Here is a 23,131-nt window from a genome sequence, read left to right on the forward strand (position 1 = left end):
GCAAGTAAGTGCAGGAAGTAGTAAGAGTCGGAGGGATGAGATGCATCATAAGTGGAAAAGTACCTGAATGTGGGAAATAGGAGATAGGGGTAGCACAGGAGCCATGGAAGGGAGAACTGGAAAGTTCAGGAGAAGACAGAGTGGCTGGGAAAGGCAGGGAGTGGATAAGAAGTTCTGCATATGCTAGATGCAAATCTAGACACCCAGTTGGGGTATCTTAGTTTTGGAGTGCTTACCTTGAGGGTCTCTGAGTTTGAATTTCCTGAGAAAATGCTACATACCCATAATTCTTGTGGCAGCTGCAGTGCTGAGCACATAAAACCCAGCAAAAGGGGGCTAAAGGGAATCCAAAGGGTGGCAGTGTTACCCAAAATGCTGGCCCACATTCGGGGGTGCATAAGACATCCAAGGAGCAGTTTGGTTTGTTGAAGCTGTACTGTGATGCAGATTGACAGGTGCTTGTAAGGGCCAGGCTCAGGGTGCGCAATGTCCCTCCAGCTTCTGGAGTGGGATGAGAACCCAGAATCAGGTGTCCTGCTGTACTACGGTCACCAACAATTTTCCCATGTATCTATGAAGGGTTTTTTGTGAACCTTGTCATTACTGACCAATATGGCCTGGGGGAGCATGTGGTCATCCTCCTAAACTCTTGAACCATAGCGACATGCCATACCTGAGCTTGGAGATGTCAACACAGCCCCTACCTCAAAGAAAAGCTTAGTGGCACCTTCAGGTGGCACTGGTCTTGTGGTGTTGGTTTCCAACCTAGCAGCCAAATCACTCTGCAGAGTGTTATGGTACTGCTCTTTGGCTTTCCAGAGTGCTTCTCTGGGGTTCGCCTCTTGCCGCTCGCTGACATGTCTGGATCTCTCTTGCCATTCCTCTCCAGCTTTGCAAATTGTGTACCATTGCAAGATGCTGGCCCAGCAAGATCCACACGGAGGCTGAAACGGTGGCAGCTGGCATTGCCTCTTAATATAGAAGTGAGGGGTGTGGCTGCACAGGCAGTGTGGTGCGGATCAGTTTGGGAACAGGCTGTGTGCTAAAAAGAGTTTAGTTGCACATTGCAAAGGCTTTACGGGTTTAATACTGAATCTGAGGTGCAATGTAAGTACACAGAGGGAAAGCCAGTGACTTCTTCAGGGCTCCGAGGAGCAAGCACAGGTGTTATATAGCAGCCTGGGTGCCGACTCAGAGGTGGGCTCTGGCAGTGGGTGAACAGAACGGGTACATGTGGCCAGATGGGACTGCAGCTTGCATGGAGGCACCTCAGCTATCAGTAACACTGCTAGCTCAGGTAACGTGAAGACCAGAGCTGTGGCAGCACGAAATGTCTGTGTGGGCTGGAAAATCATCCTGAAAACCACTGTGGAGCTCCATGCTGTCTCTGCTCTGCTGCTTGAAGCTTGCTCATTTAAACCCAGTAGAGGATGAGCTCAAGCACAGCACTGACTGTGATGTAGACATGTCCTATATCCTCTTATAAACCTCAGGAGCTTTTCCATCCCTCCCAAAAGCTTTTTTTTAAAGGATTTCTCAATAGTTCACCATGTGAATGAATAAATCATAATTATGATTCAAATAGTCCTGTGAATGAATAATTCATTGTAATAAATGAAAAAGGAATCTCAGCAAGAAGCATTTTACTATTACATAGGTAAACACTGATTCATTGTTTTAAAAGAAAAGGTATATTCTCCAGCAAAGTATTTTTAATTTGTTTGCCATACCCTAATTGTGTATAATATGAAAGAAAAATATGCTTCCTTGTGCGACAGCCATCTTCATATAAATGGAAAAATATGCTTCCTTCTGCAACAGCCATCTTCAATGCTAATGAGCGAGAAAGGAAAAAGGATTAAGTGACATTTAAATCACATTCACCTCCTTCCTGAGGACAGAACCAAACAAGGCAGCCATAGTCAGCTGGTCAAAATGTCCAAAGCCTGAAGTAACCGAATGTTGCCAGCTAGTTAGAGAGGAATTGGGAGGAGGGGTAAAGACAGGAATGTTTTCTTCTAGATCTGTGCTGCTAAGAGATAGTGTAGGCTAAGCATATGGCTCACAGCCAGCAAAGGCATCGGATACTATGATGATAAAAGCCTGGTTAATAATATTTAGCACTGACAAAGGGCTTTCCAGGGAAAGACCGACTTTCATGCTCAGAAGAATGGAAGCAGCCTCACCTGTTAGCCCCGTTTTCTGAGGGAGACGGTACACTGTCAGGAGTTTCTCTACGCTTTCAGATGCCAAGCGTGACATGGTGGGAGCAAGCCACAGGTTTCTAAAGCCAAAAAATTTTGCTGGTAGTCTGATCGCCTGTGAAATGCAGTTTTGGCTCCCAGGGAGACTAAGTGCTGACTGTGCGGTGGTAAACAGAAAGAAAAAACAAAAGCAAAACCCAAAAGCGCAAGCTCACCTGTGTGGTACCTGGCAGAAGGGGCAAGCTCTACCCACGCCAAATGAGAGGAGAGAAACTGTATTTACCTGTGCCTCTCCCCAGCTGCACTGCTCACTGTGTGACAGGTTGTCTCCATCTGTGGATGGTCCGATGCCACTGTCGCGCTTGCATCACGGCAATGACATTTACAAATGGAGGTCCGCGAGCCACAGGCACGGAGCGACTGGCTCAAGGTCAACTACAGCCTGCGGCAGGGACGGGAACACCACCGAGGTCTCCCGGGCCCCGCGGCTGAGCTCTGGGCAGTGCCCGGAGCCGGTGTCGGAGTCCCCGGCAGGGTTGTGACTCCAGGGGCAGGTTTTCGGGGTGGGGGGGAAAGACGGTGCCACCCCTTGGGCGACCGGTTGCGAAGCGCCCGGCCGGAGAGCTGCGGCTCGCTGCGGGATACCCCCGGGGGTCGTCGTCCCCCCGCCCCCCCCGGGCTGGGGCGAGGAGGGGGCCCGAGCACCAGCCTCCGCGCACGTCTGCGGGTGCGCGCCTCGGTCCGTAGCGGTGTCCGTGCCGGCGCTGCCCACGGGTGTGTGCCCGCCCGCACCTCTCCGCCGCGTAACCCAGCGTGTGCGCCTGTGTGTGTGCGCTCGTAGCCGCCCTCCCCGCCTCCCTCTCCCCCTCCCGTGTGTGTGTGTGTGCGCGGCGGGGAGGGCAGAGCCGGGTGCGCCGTGCAGCAGCGCGGAGCCCAGCGCGGGGCAGAGCGCGCCGGGGCCGCGGCCGGAGCCGGAGCCGGGGCCGGGGCCGAGCCGGGGCCGGAGGAGAAGCAGCGCCGCACCGGGAGCCCCGCGGAACCGCCGGGCGAGGCGCAACAGGCGGGGCGGGGGGCGGCGGGCGGATGGCGGGGGGCGGCGGCGCCCGCTGAGGGCGCGGGGCGCGGCGGCTCCGCGGGGCAGAGCGGGCGGGATGCGGGCGGAGGAGCCGCTGGCGCTGGCGGCCCCGCGGGCGGGGGGCGGCGAGGCGGAGGCGGAGGCGCCGGGCGAGGAGCGGAGCGGCGGCAGCTGCTGCAGCAGCGAGCGGCTGGTGATCAACATCTCGGGGCTGCGCTTCGAGACGCAGCTGCGGACCCTCTCCATCTTCCCCGACACGCTGCTGGGCGACCCCAGCCGCCGGGTGCGCTACTTCGACCCGCTCCGCAACGAGTACTTCTTCGACCGCAACCGGCCCAGCTTCGATGCCATCCTCTACTACTACCAGTCCGGGGGACGGCTCCGCCGGCCGGTCCATGTGCCCCTCGACATCTTCCTGGAGGAGATCCGCTTCTACCAGCTGGGCCAGGAGGCCATCGAGACCTTCCGGGAGGATGAGGGCTTCATTCAAGAGGAGGAGAAGCCCCTACCCCAGCACCACTTCCAGCGCCAGGTCTGGCTGCTCTTTGAGTACCCCGAGAGCTCTGGGCCGGCCCGGGCCATCGCCATCGTCTCCGTGCTGGTCATCCTCATCTCCATCGTCATCTTCTGCCTGGAGACCCTGCCCGAGTTCCGCCAGGAGCCCAAGGGGGCCCAGCCTGGCTTTGGGGAGGCAGCACCGGCTGGGGATGAGGCGCTGCTGCTGCCGCCGCCGCCACCACCGAGTGGGACTCCGCCGCCCCTGCGCCCTGCCACTGGCGTCGGCCCCTTCTTCACTGACCCCTTCTTCCTCATTGAGACCCTGTGCATCATCTGGTTCTCCTTTGAGCTCCTTGTCCGTTTCTTCGCCTGCCCCAGCAAGCCTGAGTTTTCCCGCAACATCATGAACATCATCGACATTGTGGCCATCATCCCCTACTTCATCACCCTGGGCACTGAGCTGGCCCAGCAGCAGCAGCAGAAGCAGCAGCCTGGGAGCAGCAGCAACAATGGGGGCCAGCAGCAAGCCATGTCCTTGGCCATCCTCAGAGTCATCCGCCTGGTCAGAGTCTTTAGGATCTTCAAGCTCTCCAGGCACTCCAAGGGGCTGCAGATCTTGGGGAAGACCCTCCAGGCCAGCATGAGGGAGCTGGGCCTCCTTATCTTCTTCCTCTTTATTGGCGTGATCCTTTTCTCCAGTGCTGTCTACTTTGCAGAGACTGATGACCCCGACTCCCTCTTCACCAGCATCCCTGACGCTTTTTGGTGGGCAGTGGTATCCATGACCACCGTGGGCTATGGGGATATGTATCCCATGACAATTGGTGGCAAGATTGTGGGCTCCTTGTGTGCCATCGCAGGTGTGCTCACCATCGCCCTCCCTGTCCCTGTCATCGTGTCCAACTTCAACTACTTCTACCACCGAGAGACTGATCATGAAGAGCAGTGCCAGTACACCCATGTCACCTGTGGCCAGCAGCAGTCACCCTTCTCTGAGCCCAAGAAGGGGGACAGTAATCAGTCTCTCAGCAAATCTGAATTCCTGGAAGCAGAAGACCTGGAGTCCATGAAATATTCCAACTTCATTCCACCCAACAACCAGGGTTATAAAGAGAAGAAAATGCTGACAGAGGTGTGATCCTTTTTGTTGTCCTGGGCCCAGACACTGAGGTGCAAGCTGCTGCACAGCCGTCTTCCTACTAGCAGCTGGATCTATTCAGCATTTACATGCCAGACTGTGAATTGTGATACCGTAAACAGAATGATTGTGATAATGGGCTCTTCTGTCCTGATTTGCTGTTTCTCATTACTGTGTGCAGCCAGAAATGTTCTTGCTTTATTCCGTGGAGTGCTAGCTGTCATCCCCCACTCCCTTGTGAATTTCTTTCTCTGTTTTTGAAGACTGCTTTAATCCAGTATTTGCTCTGAAACCTAGCCTTTCTACTCCACTAGCAGAGAAGTCCTTGCCACTACTTCAGCTGAAGGAGACAGCAGGGAGTAAACAGTTAAAGGGGCTACAAACATCTGGCTCAAGCTGTGCCCTTAGTTCCTGTGCCAGCGCAGTGCCCTTGGCTGTGGGATCAGTCACGCCTGCCATGCCATTGCCTTTGAATAATGGAAACGCTGTAGCCAGCATCACAGTGAGTTGTGCAGCTGTAGGGGAAAGCAAGCAAATGCCTGCCTTCTTTCCAGCCCTTGGCATGCGAAAGATCGTCTTGGTCTGTGTTTCAGAAAAGGTGCATAGGTCTACATGTTCTTTGCTACTTGTGACCATATACCATTTATCAGAAACAGGCTTACAGAAATCAACAAGCTTAGTGAAGATTCTCTGTGTTTTGAGCTTATTTCAGCCTTATTTATGCAGTGCCCTGATGTTAATTGACTTTTATAGTACCAACTTAATCTTCATAGTGTTAAGTGCCTTCTGATGCAAGGCACATTTGAGTAAATTCATTTGTTATCTCTGCAGTTTATCTCCACACAATAGTGTATAATGAGATGTGCTTTATGCTTCAGATACCCAGTTATGTATTCAGGCATGTGAGAGCAGTTGACTCCACTGCAGTTTTATTGAGATGTTTGTATAGCTGAGGGAAGTTTGCATGTTGGTATTGTGTTGACATTGCTGAATAACCCTGACCACAGACTGCTACACCTGTGCTGTCTGAAGATTTCACCGATTTAGCGGGTCACAGGCATAAATTGCCCCAGGGTAAGTGTGTCAACTTAAGACTGAGATTGGCACGGATACCCATTTCCATAAACTGTCTGCACAAACCCAACAGCATACCCCAGACCTTTCAAATGAGGGGAGAAACATCTAGACTTGAAGAGATGGCTTTTGCTGTTTTACTGATCTAGCCAGTTCTTGGTATTTTGTGGACAGAAGGCACAGCAATGTCTTTTGCATGCATTAGGTTTTATGAGAGCAACTTACGCTATCAATGCAAAATGCATAGCTTGGCCTGTAGTGTTGGGTTTGCCAAGGGACCAGAGATTTGCATCTTAAGATGCACCTTTTGCTTCCTAGATAATTCCATATTTTTAATCAGCTCTGCCTTACACCTAAATTTTAAACGTTTCACATGCTGCCAGTGGGTGAGAAGGGGAAATGGATGCTTTCAGATTCTATTGGTAAATTTTCCTGCAAGGAAAAGTCTTTCTTGTTTTAAATCTAAGTGTATATTCTGCATTCACATGTGTGCATGTGTATGAAAGCAAAGGCAGCCATTAATGCCTTGCATCATACTGTATGATATGTATATTAGAATGTACTACATATTGCATGTGACACATGTAATACATAAACCAGACATAATACCAAGATGCAAAATATATAGAATACGTTTTATGTATATATTATGCTTTTCGACCATAAGGCTAAGAATGCTACAGGCATATACTTTAGTATAGTCAGAATTGGCTATAGAACTGGTTGTGAGATGGGATCTGTTTGCATCTTTGTTACCCTGGTTGGTTTTTTTTTTCATCGTCTTGAGATCTGGCTCCATGCCCAGAGTGCTTTTATTGTGGCCTCTCCTCATCTGGGCCCTGATCATAAGGTAGAAGTTGTTCGCATAAATCCTAACTGCTGCATTTCTCCAGAGTCCCGTTGTCTCTCAAAGGTTTTTAGTGTACAGGGATCTCCCTCGGGGCCAGCGCACAATCGTTAGGACAGAACCTCTGTTCTCTCTCTCGCTGAAATCAGTAGCAAAAAGACCGCTTGTCTCAGTTACTGCAGGTCAGTCTGGGAGACACAAGCGAGATGTGGTGAGGGCTCTGTAGCTGAGAAGAGTTTGCCTGAATACACAGGTGCCTAATTCCCCTTTGGTTCCTCGGGACCGAGGCAAATGTCTGTGACAGTCTGAGCCTTGGGAGCCGTTCTGCATCCCTTGAAGCATGTAACCAGCTGGTGGGTAAGTAATCCTGGTGAATAAGTGGGACTAGGGGAGGATCAGAACAGTGGAGGCTCTGTTGATTTTGTGTAAAAAGGTGTCTTGGTGATTGAGTCAATTCAGTAAAAAGCTATTATTCTTAGTTGTGTTTTGGGATCACTATAATGAAATCTTTTCTGTGAATGCAAGAGAGTGACTTTTCTTCAAATTTTGTGTTACTCTCACAGAGGCACTAGAAACTAGGAAAAGAACCTGCTATTTAAGAGGGGTATTTCAAAGCTGATGATGTCTCCTAGCAGAATGCCCATGTTTGGGGTTATTTTATGCCTGAGTGTATCAGCTGACAAAAGTTTCCCCAAAGTAAGATATAAAAAACTCAGGTTAAGCACAAGGTCAGGAGGAGGCATGAGACACACTGAGCCTGCGTCAGAAAATTCCCGTGCTTGTTTCTTCCCTTGGGTCTGACCCCATTGCCCCTGCCAGGCAGAAGCCCTCCTGCTCAGAACAGGTTGTTCTCCTGAGCAGCATGACAGACAGCTGGACATGGAGACTCTAGAAAAAATAGGTGAGACAAATTATGGGTAGCATAATCCCAGTGTGTCTTACAAAGATGCTCTTGGAAAGAGATTTCCCACTCTCAGGTGAAATTCAGCAGTGAGTCTCTAGCTGGAGTGTCATGGCTTTTGAAAAATCTCCACATAGCCACATGCACGCACACAGCTGGATACACAAAGCACTGGTGCAAAGGAACTTTGTGCAGTTTTTGTGATCCACAGTTTTCAGTTCTGATAAGAAAGTGCGAATGAGAATGTGTGAAACAGGAGTGGTGTTTGTTCCCTGGGTTTTCTATGTTAGACCTAAGAGAAATAGAAAAAGCCAACAGAAGCTTGGAAACTGTAAACCTAGGGACTTTCATTTGGCCACGTAAATCCTTCTCTGAGCATCTCCTAAAAAGCAAAGCAGTGAAGTCCCAGAGTCATCAATAATACCCTGTATTATAGAACTTCTGGAATGTGACATTTGTATTAAGGAGCCTTCAGATTTTTTTTTTCAAGTGACTGAAGTGACATAGTGGCACCCTTGCTATTGACTTTACAGAGGACTCATGTTGCCAAATTGCAGGGATGCTTTCAGAGATCTTACCTGCAGTTCCCAGTCCTTAGCACTCACTCCTGGATGTTTGGAATACAGGTCTGTCAGTTGGTCTAGCTGTTTCTTTCTGAAGGCAGAGCGCATCCTCATGAAGCAAAGTAGGCACCTCCAGGGACTTGTTTCCATAACAACCTCCCAGACTGGTGACTGTGACTACAAGCAAAAGCACTCGTTGAATATTTTCAGGTTTCAGATATTGGCACCTTATCTTTACAGCTGTTTTCTTTGCTTACTGAAGATGATTTCATCACCTTGTATCATGTACAACTGTCCTGTCCAACTTGAGACAGACAGTTACCAGCATTTGAAAGCAGAGAATGCAAACCAGGAGGTGGGAAGGGATTTTATTTGTATATCCTTGCACACAAAGAGGTGGGGAGTGTGCAAAGCACAATCGGAACACTCACAATCAGGGAGCTGAAGGGCTGCTGACCTGTGAATGTGGAATTATCTGGGAGCCCGGTAACAAAGAGTGCAAGCTAAAGCATCACATTAAAAACCAGAAACTCTCTCATTAGGAAATAGTTTTGCTGTGGAAGAGACAATTGCTCCTTCCTGAACTCTTGGCTGTTCTGTGACAATCAGTTCCTCAGATAATTTTCCCACAAGAAGTTTTGCACCAAAGCAGGACAGGGCAGAAATCATCTTGTTGGAGGTGGGGAAGGAAGGAAAGGAATTTCACTGAGGACACCTTTTTTCATCCACAACTCATCAACCACATAAAAAGATGGTAAGCGTGAAAGTCATGAAGAGCTGTTTTGCAATATTTCAAAGTCAACGTCACTGATGGATGCCTGCACTTACCTCCAAGATGAAATTCCTGTTCTGCTCCTGTTTGGAAAATGTTGCAATGTGGGATTTCTGAGCAATTTTCTGTTTTGGCCCTGTTCCTTTTGATCCAACTTTCATGGATAAACATTCACTGCTACAGCAGCTGTGGGGGAGAAGGTGACTGGACTTGGTGTTCTTTCCTAAGCCCCAGCATACAGAGAACCCTATGGAGGTAAAGAAGAATGAATATAAAGGAAATTCAGGGCACCAAGAGACAGGGTAAGGACTGAAGTGTCTCCCATACTGTGATGGAAAGAACAGCATCAACCCTAAAAGCAAAGGAACAAACGGCTCCAGTGTCTGCTGCTATAGCAGAAGTAGGTAAGGTTTCTTTCTTTTTTTGTGTGTGAAATTAACAACTAAGAGTTTCTTGCAATTAATAAGGAAGGATTTCCTAATTAAGATTTGCAGCCTAAAGGGAGAATCTGGTTCTAGTTGAAGAAAGAAAGATAATTATAAACTACAAAAATGTAGTATGAGCCAGATCCTCACCATCTGCTGATTCAAGCTGGCAAAACTCTATTTAGTACAACTACCTTGGTTTATATTGGGCTCCAACTTCAATCTTCTGTGTCAAGTCATAACATATGTACTATTTGCTAAAATGCTTATTTTTGTTTGTTCTTTTCTTGAGGTCCTGTTTACATCAGGGAAAGATCTGCGGATTACAGCAGGAGTTAACCACAGCTTTCCCAAAAGCTCTCATCTGACTTGAGTCCAAGTAAGTCTACCAACCTCAGCAAAGTTAAGCTTCCCCTTTAAGTTTATCTTGACAAAAATAAGACCAGCAGCGTTTTATTTGTTTTTTCAATGGTGGAAATGTGCAGGCAAATACATAGAGAAGTTTAAACGAGCTTCTGCCCTGAGCTGCAGCCCTGTAAGCACAAGATAGCTCTATTTACATTGCTGTAACCAAAAGCACAGTCTGAGCTCTTCATCTTTGCCCTTTGGAGCTCGCAGTCTAGACAAATCCTATTCTGCAGACATTTGTAGCCATACTATCAGCAGGCTCACAGTCGAATCCCTGACTTGCAGTCATCTGCTTTACACAGAAAGTTAAGGAGGGGAGCAGGTGCTTTCAGGATGAAAAGGCTTAATCCTCTGATAAAATGAACCAGTGAATGCTGAGTGTCCTTAGCTGCCACCAAACGCGGTTGGTGATGAACGTGCCTGCCAATTACAAGAAGGAGCAATTCTTGTGCAGGGCCAGATCCTAAGTAGGGCAGGACCCTAGTCAGGAAGATAAACCCAGAAAAATGTGGTTTTTTTTGGAAAGCAGACAGGGACTGCAGTAGCATTGATTTCCAGTGTAGCTTATGCTGTTAGTCCATGCAAATTCTGTGTGCCTTGCCTAACTGGCTGCGTTCTCACTTGCCCCAGGGGCATCTGTCTGGGGCGTGTTGGCTGGCACAAGAGTTTAAGTATCATTGCATGGATTTACACTTTGGGAAATAGGTAACTGATTGGTGTGGGTTTTACGTTGCTAAAGCATAAACATTCATTGATAAACGCTCAGGGCAGGAAGTATCCACGTTCTCTGTAGTGCAGATTAAGAGGGGCTGAAGCAATAGGGTGAACTTCCCCGTGTACAACTTTTTCTTAGTGAAAGAAAGGAAAGGATTAAATGTGCTCATCAGCTTCCATGGGCACCCTAAAATACTGAAGCTTTGTTGCTTATTCGTTAGAGACAAGACTCATGGGAAACCTTTGTCTTCATACAAAATATTGAAAGTTCAGTAAGTCCTTCTTTGGCTTCACTTTCACTAAACGAATAAAAAGATACTCAGTAGTGTAAAGTTTTGGAAGACCCTTAGTCAAAAAGTGCTATAAATCACAAATTTATCAATTTATTTACCACACTTACCAATTAAATTACCAAATCTAATTGGTATTGTAGCCATTGTGTTTTTAAAGAAAACAAGGGTTTGATTCTGCTCTCTACCTGAGGTTATATAAATATGTCCTTAAGGATGTGAATGGTGTGACTCCTGATTTAAGTGACTGTGAGCGAAGAATCAGGCCCAAAGAAGAGGGCTGTAAATGCAGACATCTAGGATATATCTCTTTAGCTGTTGTAGATATATTGGTCTGTTCACCTAAAAGGTTTTATACAATTTTACACCAACAGAAGAGTTAGCTTTTAGAGTACAAAATGGTTTATTCTTTTACAATCTCTGGAGAGAAATTAAATGGTATTTTACAAGAAAACTGGAACATTACTGTCTCCTCTTGCCGCTTGTTGATGCATCTGTTGTTTTCAATTAGCTTGATGGCATCCATTTTCAGGAAGCAGATGCTGCCCTCTTTTACACTGGTGCAATTCTGGAATAACTCCACTGACGTCAGTGAAGTGACTCCAAATTTATCCCCGGTGAAAGCAGAATTGGACCACAGTCTCTTTGTTTGCTTATCTGCTGTGGTGCCCTTGGGAAGGCGCACCATTACCATACCATAAGGGGAAGGCAAGCACCTGTCTGCTGTGCCATGCTCAGCTCCTTTGTGTCCTTGACATCACACTCAGTTCCTGGCTGGAGAAGTCAGGCTCACGTGGGGTGTGAATGGTCACCAGATTCCCCATGTTGAATGGAGCAGTTGCTGGTCCTAAATTCTTGACCACTTCCCCATTCCAATTTCTATCAGCTTTCTCTTGGATATGTTTTCCAAGGAGACAAGAGTTTTTTAAGCTAAAGACATGTAATTGCAAGTCCTAAGTAATTATAACAGAAAGGTAGCAGAGGTAGGCATGGTGACGAACTCTACCCCTTCTAGTTTTTCGCTGTTATGGCTATGTGAAACTTGTTGCAGTCCCGGCAGGTTGGCTATACATATGCTGGCTTCAGAGTCTCCATTTTCAAGGACCTTTCAGGGACAAATTGGGCTACTTCTTTCCTACTCTAACTGCTGGTCTCATCCGTGCCTTCCCTGGAACTGGACAAAAAGCTTCATATAAAAGCTGTCAGCATGCTGTGTAGAAAAATACCACTTGAAATGGGGCAGATGAGGGTGAATAGCAGAAACAGAGTCAGTAAGGAACAGAGTAAATAAGCAGTGTGAGACAGGAGGGAGGTTCTTAAAAGAGTTCCTCAAGGATTGATTGGTCCTGGGATTGTTTAAAACATTGGCAGTAGAGCTGTGACTATGAAATTCAGCAATTCAGCAGCCTAAGTGTCATCATCAAGTCTGTGGGTTAGAACACAGAACTAGATGGCTGAATAATTGAGTTGAAGAAATGGAAAGATACTAAAGAGCACAGAAATTAAAGCTGTGGTAGGGATTTTGGTGACAAGTTTGTCAGTTGGGGAAGATGGACAAAAAGAAAGACTGGGGCTGCCAAGATCAGCCGGAGTGCCAGTGTCACCTACTGAGCCACCAGAGTAATGCAGCCATAAAAACTGCAGGTGCAAGTCTTTGCAAATCTCAGAAGAAGCTCGTTCAGCACCACCTGGGAAATGTTGATTCTGTAAGGCCTCATCTGGAATGCTATGTGCATTTTTGGTGACCTAAATTTGGTCAGGAAGGATGCACAGAAGAACAGCAAGAATGATCAGGTGAATGGAAGGTGCTTTGCATGAGGAAGCTGGAAGAGCCTGACTTTTCTAGGTCAGCAAAAGATTGACAAGACCTATAGTTAGAAAAATACTGGGGGCAGAGTAGCCAAAAGAGGTAAGAGCTATTTGAGGTAAAAGGCAGTGTCGGTGTTTGAACAATAGAGCATTAATTGCTATGAATAAATTTACCCTGGTAAGAAAAAGGTGATTTCTAATATAACAGAGAAGGAGAAATGAAAGCTCATTCCAGGTTGAATAGCAGAAATGAAGGCAAAAAACCCAGATATTTTTTTTTTCAGGTGGACTTTGTAAAATTTGTGAAAGGGATAATATGCAAGTAGTTACACGCAATGGGAATAGCCTGAATTCAGTGACTTTGTCTACTGGAATCCTCTCCTACATCTGGAATGTCTTTGAGATACTGAATAGATGAAAAATCATAAGATCTTCCCTGATTTCTTGTGTCCTCCAGTTAATTTGCCACACTGCATCCATTTAACTATAAAACACTAAACTGGTGATTTTATCATTTATTACTTGGAGGATCTGTGAGTCTTGGGAAATGTTTTTTCTGTATGGGACTGGAAGAAGAGAAGGGAGTCCTAGGAGTGAGGTAGGATGGGGCAGGGGATACCAGGTCACTCCAAGAGCTAGTCTGGAGACAGAGGGAAAGTTCATGCCCTTTAAAAAAACACCAGTCTCTGTTCACTGCTCTTCCCCTCAGCCTGGAACCTCTGCTGACCTTGTCTGGTCCTTTCTTCATATCCAGAGCTCTCCAGCTCTATGCTGACCTTCCTCCTCCCTGGGGTCTCTGGCAATTCCTCACCACCATGAGCTCCCTGGAATCATTGGAACGGTGCATTGCACCTAATTTTGAGAAAAGCCTTGAGACAGCTCTGCTGCAGCTCAGCTAGGGTGTCTGATTTGGATGCAGAAATCAACAGCAATGCATGATTTTCAACAGCTTATTTTGAACGGAAGGTCAGAACAGTTAATATAACAGTGGCCACTCTGGCCTGAAGAAGTTAGCAGAAATATTTCCTGTTCCAGGCAGTGTTCTAGCAGAGACAGAATAAAGCTTCAGGTTTCCTCTCTTAACTCTTTCAGTTCATTTCATCCTGTAGAAAAGTCACAAAATAGCCGCTTAAGCTCAGCAGATAGACTAGACATTGATCAAGGCAGGAGCTTCACCCATCCAGCCAGCTGTGTGTCACAAAAGCACCAAGAAGAATCCATTCTTATACTTTGTCCTTGAGCCTTCTAGCTTGTTGCTGCTCTTTGTTCACTTATGTGAGGAAACCATCATCTTGTGATTTGTGTCTTTGTTTTGGCTAGCTAGTTCTGCTCTTTAACTTTGAAATAACTCTGCTTTTTTCTCCTTTAAGTTGAAAAAAAAAAAAAAAAAGCAGCAAAGCAAAGGAAATTTTATGAATAGCCGTGCACATGATGAAAACATGTGAATATGGGCACCACCTGAGCTTTATCAATGACATTAGCAAGATGGTTCACACAAATACGGTTGTCCATAAGTTGTCTTAAGGGCTTGTCCCAAGTGCTCGACATAATTTCTTGAATTATGGCAGTAAGACAAATTAGAAAGGAATTATAACAAATACAGAGTGAGCCAGTGATTTTCATATGAAATATGAATACACTGCCACATCTGTTTCTGAGCTGAGCTCACTTTGAAGTTGATGGAAGAAACCACTCTAAGTGTATGTGCATGTGCTTCTTCATTTACTGCTGTTGTGTACAGAGCATTGGGCTTGAAGAAAATAACATATTAATGATGAAGATCTCCCTGCAGCATTCACCACACAAACAGAGCAAAAGCTGGTCAAAGGCCTTACATGGTTAAAATCGCATATACCTTTTTGGAGCGTGAAGAACTTGCCAATGGTAAGAGAACATTACTAAATTTTGATTTTGTAGTAGGAACAGAATAAGGCACAGTTAGCTGTGGACAGTAGTGGGAAAACAAGAGTCTGAATGAGCAGAACCCATGACTCATTCTTTAGTGCTACAGAAAAAATCTTCATATTCTTGGCCCTGGCAACCATGTCTTTTAGCAAGGAGGTGTTGACTTTGACAGGGATTACATTTAAAGAGCACAGAAACAAACCCTGCAAGTAAATGGTGTTGATTCATGGGGATGTTTAAGAAGCATGGGAGATGCATTTATTGTGAATCTTCAAGCCAGTGTGATTTATTTATGCCTAAACAGTATTTACACATACTCTTTTTTGTTTGTTTTGTTTTTTTGGCTTTGCATCACAAACAGCTCAAGAAAACTTTATCCACTGTGTGAAACACCAACATGCTCTTAACTTGTGACCAAGTTCTGACCCTATTTGCCCTTTTCTATGCTTCAGTTTTAAACCTTCTTTAGTCAAGACTTGCATTCTCATAATGGGTTTATATTATTAAGGGTAGGGCTGTCATCAAACAGTAAGGAGCTCTGTGCACAAGCTCCCTTGTCAGTGATGAAGAAATAGACCTGCTTTGTGTCTGAATCCCACTTCATCATCTGTACATGAAGTAGAAAGGTACAGAGTAGATATTTACCTGTTGGTCCTGTTTGGTGTCAGATGACCAAACTTAGAACATCTACTTTATCACTGTATTTTTTTCTCTAGATAAGTACCACAAATATATTTTATATTTCTTGAGCTCTGAATTATGCTCGTATTTTAATATATCAGAAATAGTACTGCCAGGTACATTCCTTTTTAGTACTATAGATTATGGGCTTTCATGCTTACAAAATAATACCCACAGAGCAATTGATCTTTGTAGTCTGTCCTTGGAGATGGCACAGTGGGGTATTCACTGTTGCTTATCCATTAGTCTCTGATTTGATGACCTATTACAGTTTTCTACAGTGGATTACAAGCATTTCTGTAGGACATATTTCCATCAAAAGATGCTTCTTCCTCAAAATCAGCAAGATTTGTGAGAGGAATTTCATTTCAGCTCATTTTGGTATTCTTTAGAAAATGCATATTTGGAGAATTTTGTAATGTGTGTGATAGTTTTCTTAATGTTCTGAATATTTTTGCTCTTTAATTTTTTTTTTTAACAAAAATTAACAAAATTTGCATCTATGCCTTATTTACTTTTATCTGTAATGAAAGATATAACGGATTTTGTTGGGGTTTCTTTGGGTTTTATTTTGGTTTGGTTTGGTTTTTAAGGGAGGGGATTGTCCTTGGTTTAGGAGAGTTTATTTTTAAAAAAATTCTTTTCCAAGCAGTGTAGTGGTAGCCATTGGTTGTTCCTATTACTAGCAGTGTGGCGCCAGCGTCAGCTCCAATACTTCCTTGAATTCAGTTAGGTGATATTCATAGAACCATAGAATCATGTGGGTTGGAAAAGACCTTTAAGATCATCAAGTCCAACCATTAAGCCAGGACTGCCAAGTCCATCACTCCACCATGTCACTAAGTCCATCACTAAACCATGTCACTAAGCACCACATCTACACAATTGTAAAACACCTCCAGGGATGGTGATTCTACCACCTCCCTGGGCAGCCTGTTCCAATGTTTGACCACCCTTCAGTGAAGAATTTTTTTCCTAATACCCAATCTAAACCTCCCCTGGCACAGCTTGAGGCCTTTTCCTCTCATCCTGTTGCTTGTTATCTGGGAGAAGAGACCAACCCCCATCTGCCTGCAACACCCTTTCAGGGAGATGTAGAGAGCAATAAGGTCTCCCCTGAGCCTCCTCCTCTCCAGGATAAAAAAAAACCAGTTCCCTCAGCTGCTTCTCATAAGACTTGTGCTCCGGACCCTTCACCAGCTCTGTTGCCCTTCTCTGGACACGCTCCAGCACCTCAACGTCCCTCTTGCAGTGAGGGGCCCAAAACTGAACCCAGGATTCAAGGTGTGGCCTCACCAGTACAAGGGGACAATCACTTCCCTTGTTCTGCTGGCCACACTGTTTCTGACACAAGCCAGGATGCTGTTGGCCTTTCTGGCCACCTGGGCACACCGCTGGGCACACATATTCATACGTCTGTCAGCCAGCACCCCCAGCTCCCTTTCCCCCAGGCAGCTTTCCAGCCACCCTTCCCCAAGCCTGTAACGTTGCGTGGGTTGTTGTGACCCAGGTGAAGGACCCAGCACTTGGACTTGTTGAACCTCCTACAATTGGCCTTGGTCCATCAATCCAGCCTGTCCAGATCCCTCTGCATCCCCCAGATGCTTCAAAAGAGGTGAAATGACAAACCAAATGGAATGGGGACTACAGCATGTATTAGCAGTGACAGAAGGGATGTTGCCGTGCTTTGGCTATTGCTGAGGCAAGCCAGCTGTTCTTTTCTGCAACTGGAAAACCTGCACAGGTAAAAAATGAGTCCAGACTGCGTTTACAATGCAGCCTGACTTGCTAGAGCATGTCATTAGGAATTCTGAGCCCCTCCCCCTCCGTTTCCACTCAGTGGGTAATCTTTTAAGATGTTTTTACTCATAGATTATGTAACAGGAAAAGACAAAAGGAAAAAAAAAAAAAAACCAACACCAAAACCCACAACCAAACCCCAAATGATTATTTTCTAGTTGTATTGGCAAGAATAGAAGTAGAAGGTGCTATCTGCAGTGTGCTGTAGCTCACCTTACTTTTTTTTGTTGGCTCTTTAAAAAAAAAGTGCAGATTTGTAAACTGCCATTAACACTTAGCTTAGTGGATTTCAGAGAAGATGAGTAGTGAGCTCTTTGCATAGTAACCATTAATCAACATTTCCATAGAAAATGTCTGAATACATATTGATCAAGCCAGCTGCAGCTGTGATATAGCTGTGTTGGGTTTTAGAGTTTGATGCAGCTTTCCTCTCCATCCTGCATCACCCAATCACGTAACCTACATAGCGAAAAAAACACCTGCTGGTACTTCTGGCCCTGGCATTTCTGCTTATTAGTAAGTTGCATCAAAAGGTTGCATAAGGTTTTTCATTAGTTAAGAGACTACTTAATAGGAAAGTCTTGTAATTAAATGTTGGACTTGGAATCAAGGGGACAGTCCCCAGTACTGTCACATGGCCTTTGGATTTCCCACATCTCAGTGCCTTGGCAATAAACTGAGACGTTATTATGCCATTTAGTCGCTCCTTTTCCCTAAATGATTTAGACAGGGAGATCTTGGTGTGTATGCCTCATCTCTTACCTCTATAATGTCAAGGCACAGTTGGAGAACCCTAGTTTCTGAGGACACTGTGTTGCATTACTGTCATAACAACAGTAACTAACATATGGATGGTAAGGGTCAAACAAACACAGAAGAACATTTGGCCCTGTGCATGGGACTTTTGGAATATCCAGATGCTAACAAGTCCTGCCGTTACCTAGCTCTGTGTTGGCTTTGGGCCAGTGCTTTGACCATACTAATCTGATTTCTGTTTTTCAGGCTCAGACACAAAATACTCAGTGCAACGCTCTTAATCGTGACTCTCTGTTCCCTTGCAGGCTGCCTTATAATTAAAGGTGTGCAAAATATTCCTATCTGACAAAGTCCAGAGCTGACTTACTGCAAGGTAAATTGAAAGCCTCTTGAATGTGCCACGGAGATAAGAGGCTGACATAACTTTTCGCAACTAGTCCAACAGAAGTAAAATTATGCAGGTTTTTCTTTTTTCACCCCTTGAATTGCTATCAGGGACCAAGGTATTAAAGCAGCAGAAGAAGGTATCTGGAGATGGGAGAATTTTGTCATCTCTCTCACAGATTTGTATTAGCCCTCCAAGCACAAAGGTGATGCTAGGATGCTAGGAGCTCACTGGTATTGAGCAGTCAAACCTGCACTTGGAATCTGGCAAGATCATCTTTTTACAGATTTTCACTAGCATGGTTAAGAATTAATCCTAAATGCTCTGCTAGTTTCTGTTCCTTTATGGTCTTTCAGAGGAATATGAGGATACGTAGAATAGCAATTATGGCTTTTCATTCTTTATATTTAGTCATATATCGGTGATTCAGAAGCAAGCATATGTGAAAAGGCCCAGATGAATCCTTTTGCAAATTCCTTCCTGTCTTATAGCGTATTTAGGTGCCTGAGTCACATTTTTGGAGAGGCCCATTGTCATGTCTTTGTGCTTACCATGATGCATGAAGAGTTTTCTTGATGGCTGAAATATTTTAACACCCCTACTGATGCAGAGAGATGCTGTTAGACAAGTGAAGCCAAATTCTCAGCTGGTATTCATACATCAGCACATTTTTCTTCTGATGCCAACTGGGCAGGGTGGTACAGCGTATTTTAGAAGTCTTCAGGGTTTTTTTTTCAGCTGGTCAATTTTCCATATGGTTAGGAAATGAGTCCTGTTTGCTTGAAAAAGTAGTGTCTTGAAGTACAACTCAAGTTTCCATTTGAATGGTTTTGAGTTTTCACTGTCAGATCTGCCATAGTGCCGTACCAGTCTGTGGACAGACTGATGCTCACACACACATTCTGGTTCTGGTATGCATGTGGCATTTCATGTTTCCCGTGCCTCAATTTGCCCAACTGTAGAAGGGAAGTAAAACCTATCTCTCCTCAGCATGCAATTGGGTGTTTATCAGTGATAAAGATCTATAGGTACCAACGTATTCATTGGTAAACTCATTTTTCTCCAGGTGATGCAAATGACCCTTTTTCCTACAGGGAATCACAAACAGGTGGCATGAGGCAGGGCTGGGATTGGACTTAGGTTTGCAGCTGGGGCAGTCATTCACTGTGGGACCTTCAGATAGCTTCTCTGTAAGTCATTTTTGATTTCATATGGTTGTAATTTCCAGAAAGGGCATCAGTATTTTCACAGCTGGAAATGGGATAAATGGGATACTGACCCTTTTTACTTGCTTCTCTGACATTGCCTCTGTTAGTGTTTCCCTGTGCTCCTACACTTTCCATGCTTTCCATCAATAATCATAAACCTGATTACTAGGTCTTCAGGTGACTATAGTGGGAGTATAAATACTTAACTAATCAGCCAGGCACTATGATAAATCTCACTTCCAGAAGTTTGGTAGAAGATAGCACTTTAAAAAATGCCTGTTAAAGCCTAGAAACACCATAGCTATTGGGATTTTCTTCTAGTGATCTCAGTGAAACAGGGTTGGGCCAATTTGCAAGTCCTGCCTCTTGCTTTAAGCTGAAGTAGTAGTTGACAGTGAAAGAGCAACAGGAGCAAAGGATCCTTTGAGCCCAAACCACCTACTTCTTAGGGACTGGTGAGCTGTAAATGAACTTGCTGCTTGTACTTACATTGATGTTTTTCATCACACTCCTTCTCTCCAGCTGTTTGTTGCTCTGGTGATCCCTTGAGTGCATGACCTGTGCCATGCCACCTGCATTCTCACCTCCACAGGTGGACTCCACCAAAGCAATGCCTTTCCTCACGGTGCTTCCTTTAACTCCATGATGTCATCAACTTGTGGCAATTTTCCTATCAATTAATGCAGTTGCTTTCAATTTATTAATGTTTTACCATGCCAGCCTGATGTGTCTCAGCTGCAAAGGCAAAATGAAATATTGCTGCATATGTGGGGCCAGAGTTAAGCCTTGGGGAGGAACAGAGAGAGAGAAAGGAGAGCTGAGCCAGAGGGTGCCTGGAGACCCGTGGGAGGAGGGGAGAGGTAAGGAGTGGAGATGACTATTACTGCTGCCACAACCATGGCAGTAGTTTCCTGGTCCTCACGCCCCTTTCCACACCTCATTGGCAAGTGCTATCCTGACTTCCCAGGGCTTGGGTGTAAGCAGAGCAGAGGGCAGGACCATGGCTGGTTTGCTGTCCCCAGCAGCCTGTTGTCCTTAGCAACTGTTGTCTTTGCCTCAGCTGTAAACCCAGCTCTAATATTTTGTTGCAATTTTATGTGCTGGTTCCCTGGGTGTATCCATACTGCAAAAGAGCATTTAAAACAGCAATGAAGATATAACAGATAAGGCTTTAACAAGAGCTAGCAACTGAAGCTAAAGCTGATAAAGGAAGGTTAGACTCAAGCTGAGTAAAGTTACTTCATTTTCTCAGATGCTTTAAGCTGGAATACTTGACCTTGGTGATCCTTTTCAAAAATTTTAATAAGGACGAGCATATGTTGTTGGATTTTAATTGAAAGTCGTTGACTCTGCAGTTCTCCCAGAATATTTTCTTGAAGGGATGCTTTGTAAGTCTAGGGAAAACTCTAAACCCTGTGTCATAGGATCCTCAAACACTGATGAGAAGGCTTTGAAATCTGATGCACAATTCAAATTTTAATGTCTGTGTTGTGGCTCCGTCTTTGACCCATAAATGGGAGAGGATCACAAAACTGTATGGGTGCTGTATCAGTTGAGTATATATGTCAAGTGTGTCCATGCATGTGCATGTAAAGGCTTGAGCCCCCTCTAGCCCATGCTGGATAGCTGTAGGTTACACAAGCTCCAAGCTTTTGCAGTGATATTAGGTAGAATGCAAATGATGTGGCGATTAGCAAGATTGTTAACTGAATTTGGTTTGGTACAGTATTTTGAACAAAGAAAGCATATTGTAAGCAATAGCTGTTATTAATTAGTTTCAGGCTTACCCAATACAATTTCTCAGCAGCAAAAAAGAAGCAGTTGTTCTGGAGGTTGCTGTGGCTAACCCTTTTCTGGGGTTAAGCTTACTGTTGTTTATTCAAGCAAAATGCCTACAGAAAGCAGATGGTGATCTTTCCAAGCAAAGACACAGAGGATCAGCTGGTGTGCTGGCACAGGAGAATCTATAGAATTATGCTGAAGACTGGAAAGACTGAAAATTCAAAAGAAAAACCCGTGATGTGAAAAAGTCTACCTTATACTGACTGTTGCTGCCAGGAAATGCCACCAAAAGCTGGTGACGAGTTTGTGGGGTGGCACAGTGCCATCCTGAGGGCCATGGAGGGGTCTGACAAGGCAACACTTGGCTGTGGGACCTGCACTGCGACAGGGCTGGCAGCTTGTGGCAGAGGTGAGTTTGGCCATGAAGGCTCTATTTGCGTGAGGAGAGTTGCCTGCTTCGGCATTTAAAATATTTAAGCAGTTTGCTACTGGTGAGCTACCTTGATAGCCAGTGCTGGGGTGTGCCATGAACCCTCCATAATGTTCACGAAGCTCTGCACCCTGGCTGTGCAGAAGCAGGACTCGTGGGGCACAAACCTCCCCTGATAACAGAGATACAGCGTTTTTTTTGCGGTTTTGGTTTTTGTTTTTTTTTTTAGCTGAGCATGGACTAGCTCTTTCAAGGTGTGAGAGAGAGGGCAGCTTCTTCTTTTTGTGCGGTGAGCAGGACCCACACTGCTAGGAAAGTCCTCTGGCCCCCAGGTTATCAGAGGAGGCTGGTGAATTCAGGGGTGCAGCAGGATGCTCTTTTTGCTGCTGAAGCTTCATGGGACATAGAATTAATGATGCAGAAGAGGAAGTATAGCTTCAGAGCACTCCTTAAAGCAGGGAATGAGACCTCCTGCTCTTCACTCCTTCCTTCTTTCTTGGGTGAGATTTTTCTACCAGCAGCCTGGCAGATCTGCCTTGTTTTGTCATTCTGCCAGTGGATCTTGAAATCATTAACACTTTGCAAAGGTCATGTAAACAGGCAGCTCTAGGAGCACTGGATGGTCAACTTGCTAATGCCTGGGGCTTTGGTGCTCTGGAGGCAGCTGCCATAGAGGCAGGCACAGAAACAAGGTGTCTGGTATCCTGGGTGAGTGCCCTTAACCCCTGAGCTGCATTGTAAGGGCAAGCAACTACCTGCTCTGGCTCTTCCTCTTCTGATGTGATGGGAGAGAAGGTGGTCAGCCCTCCAGGTGTAGAGCATGGCCTGTCAGCATGCTCAGAGCTGGACCTCTTGCTTTAAGCAACACATGTAGTGAGGTGTGGGCTGGTGGTATGTGTTGGGAAGACCTGAAGCATTAGACAGCCTGAGTGGCACTGTCATTTGCCATGGACATGTGGAGAAATTCAGTGTTTTCTATGTTCTTGTGTGTCTGGAGTTTGGTGACAGCTGAGGACAAGCACTTAGCCTTGCTATATTGAATTTAAGCATGTCGAAGGGAATGGATGTGTGATTTGGCCACATGACCCATTTTCTGAAGCAAGTCAATAAATTTTTTGCACAGCATCATAAAGGACATTAAATCCAACAATGTCCTTTTACCTGTTAATGTCAGAGTTAAGGAACATTTGCTCTAAAGTTGAGATTCCTCAAAGGAGTTCCATATGGCTCCTAGGGAAAGAAGTGCAAACTGCATATGGCCAGCACTGTGTGGGGTTAAACTGGGGGGTTAATTTGAGGAAGGATGATGGAGTATTGGGTGGGAATTTCCCTGAATATTTTCATTCACTCAGTCAAGCTAAAACTACCAGTTTCACGTGAGGCAGTGCTGCACCTTTCCAGTGGAACTTTAACATCAGCTGATTTTGTATGCCACTGCATCAGTTTCCCTGTGTTGGAGCAGGACA

At 45.5% G+C, this 23,131-nt stretch overlaps 1 protein-coding gene across 8 annotated transcripts in view; it reads left to right on the forward strand.

Annotated features, from left to right (window-relative positions):
* Positions 1-2,984: 2,984 nt before the first annotated feature.
* Positions 2,985-23,131, forward strand: part of LOC308065363 (potassium voltage-gated channel subfamily A member 6-like) — a 96,323-nt gene continuing 76,176 nt past the window's right edge. For 7 of the 8 annotated variants that reach the window (XM_080391231.1, XM_080391232.1, XM_080391235.1 and 4 more), the window contains exons 1-2: positions 2,985-9,476; positions 9,790-9,876. In XM_080391231.1, the coding sequence (XP_080247357.1) occupies positions 3,356-4,915 (1,560 nt within the window). In that variant the 5' untranslated portion in view covers positions 2,985-3,355 and the 3' untranslated portion in view covers positions 4,916-9,476; positions 9,790-9,876. Of the gene's footprint in view, positions 9,477-9,789; positions 9,877-18,165; positions 18,234-23,131 lie in introns of all 8 variants that reach the window. The other variant, XM_080391236.1, reaches the window with a different exon arrangement.

The sequence above is a fragment of the Falco punctatus genome, assembly GCF_963210335.1.
Source record: "Falco punctatus genome assembly, chromosome: 6".
Classification (NCBI taxonomy): domain Eukaryota; kingdom Metazoa; phylum Chordata; class Aves; order Falconiformes; family Falconidae; genus Falco; species Falco punctatus.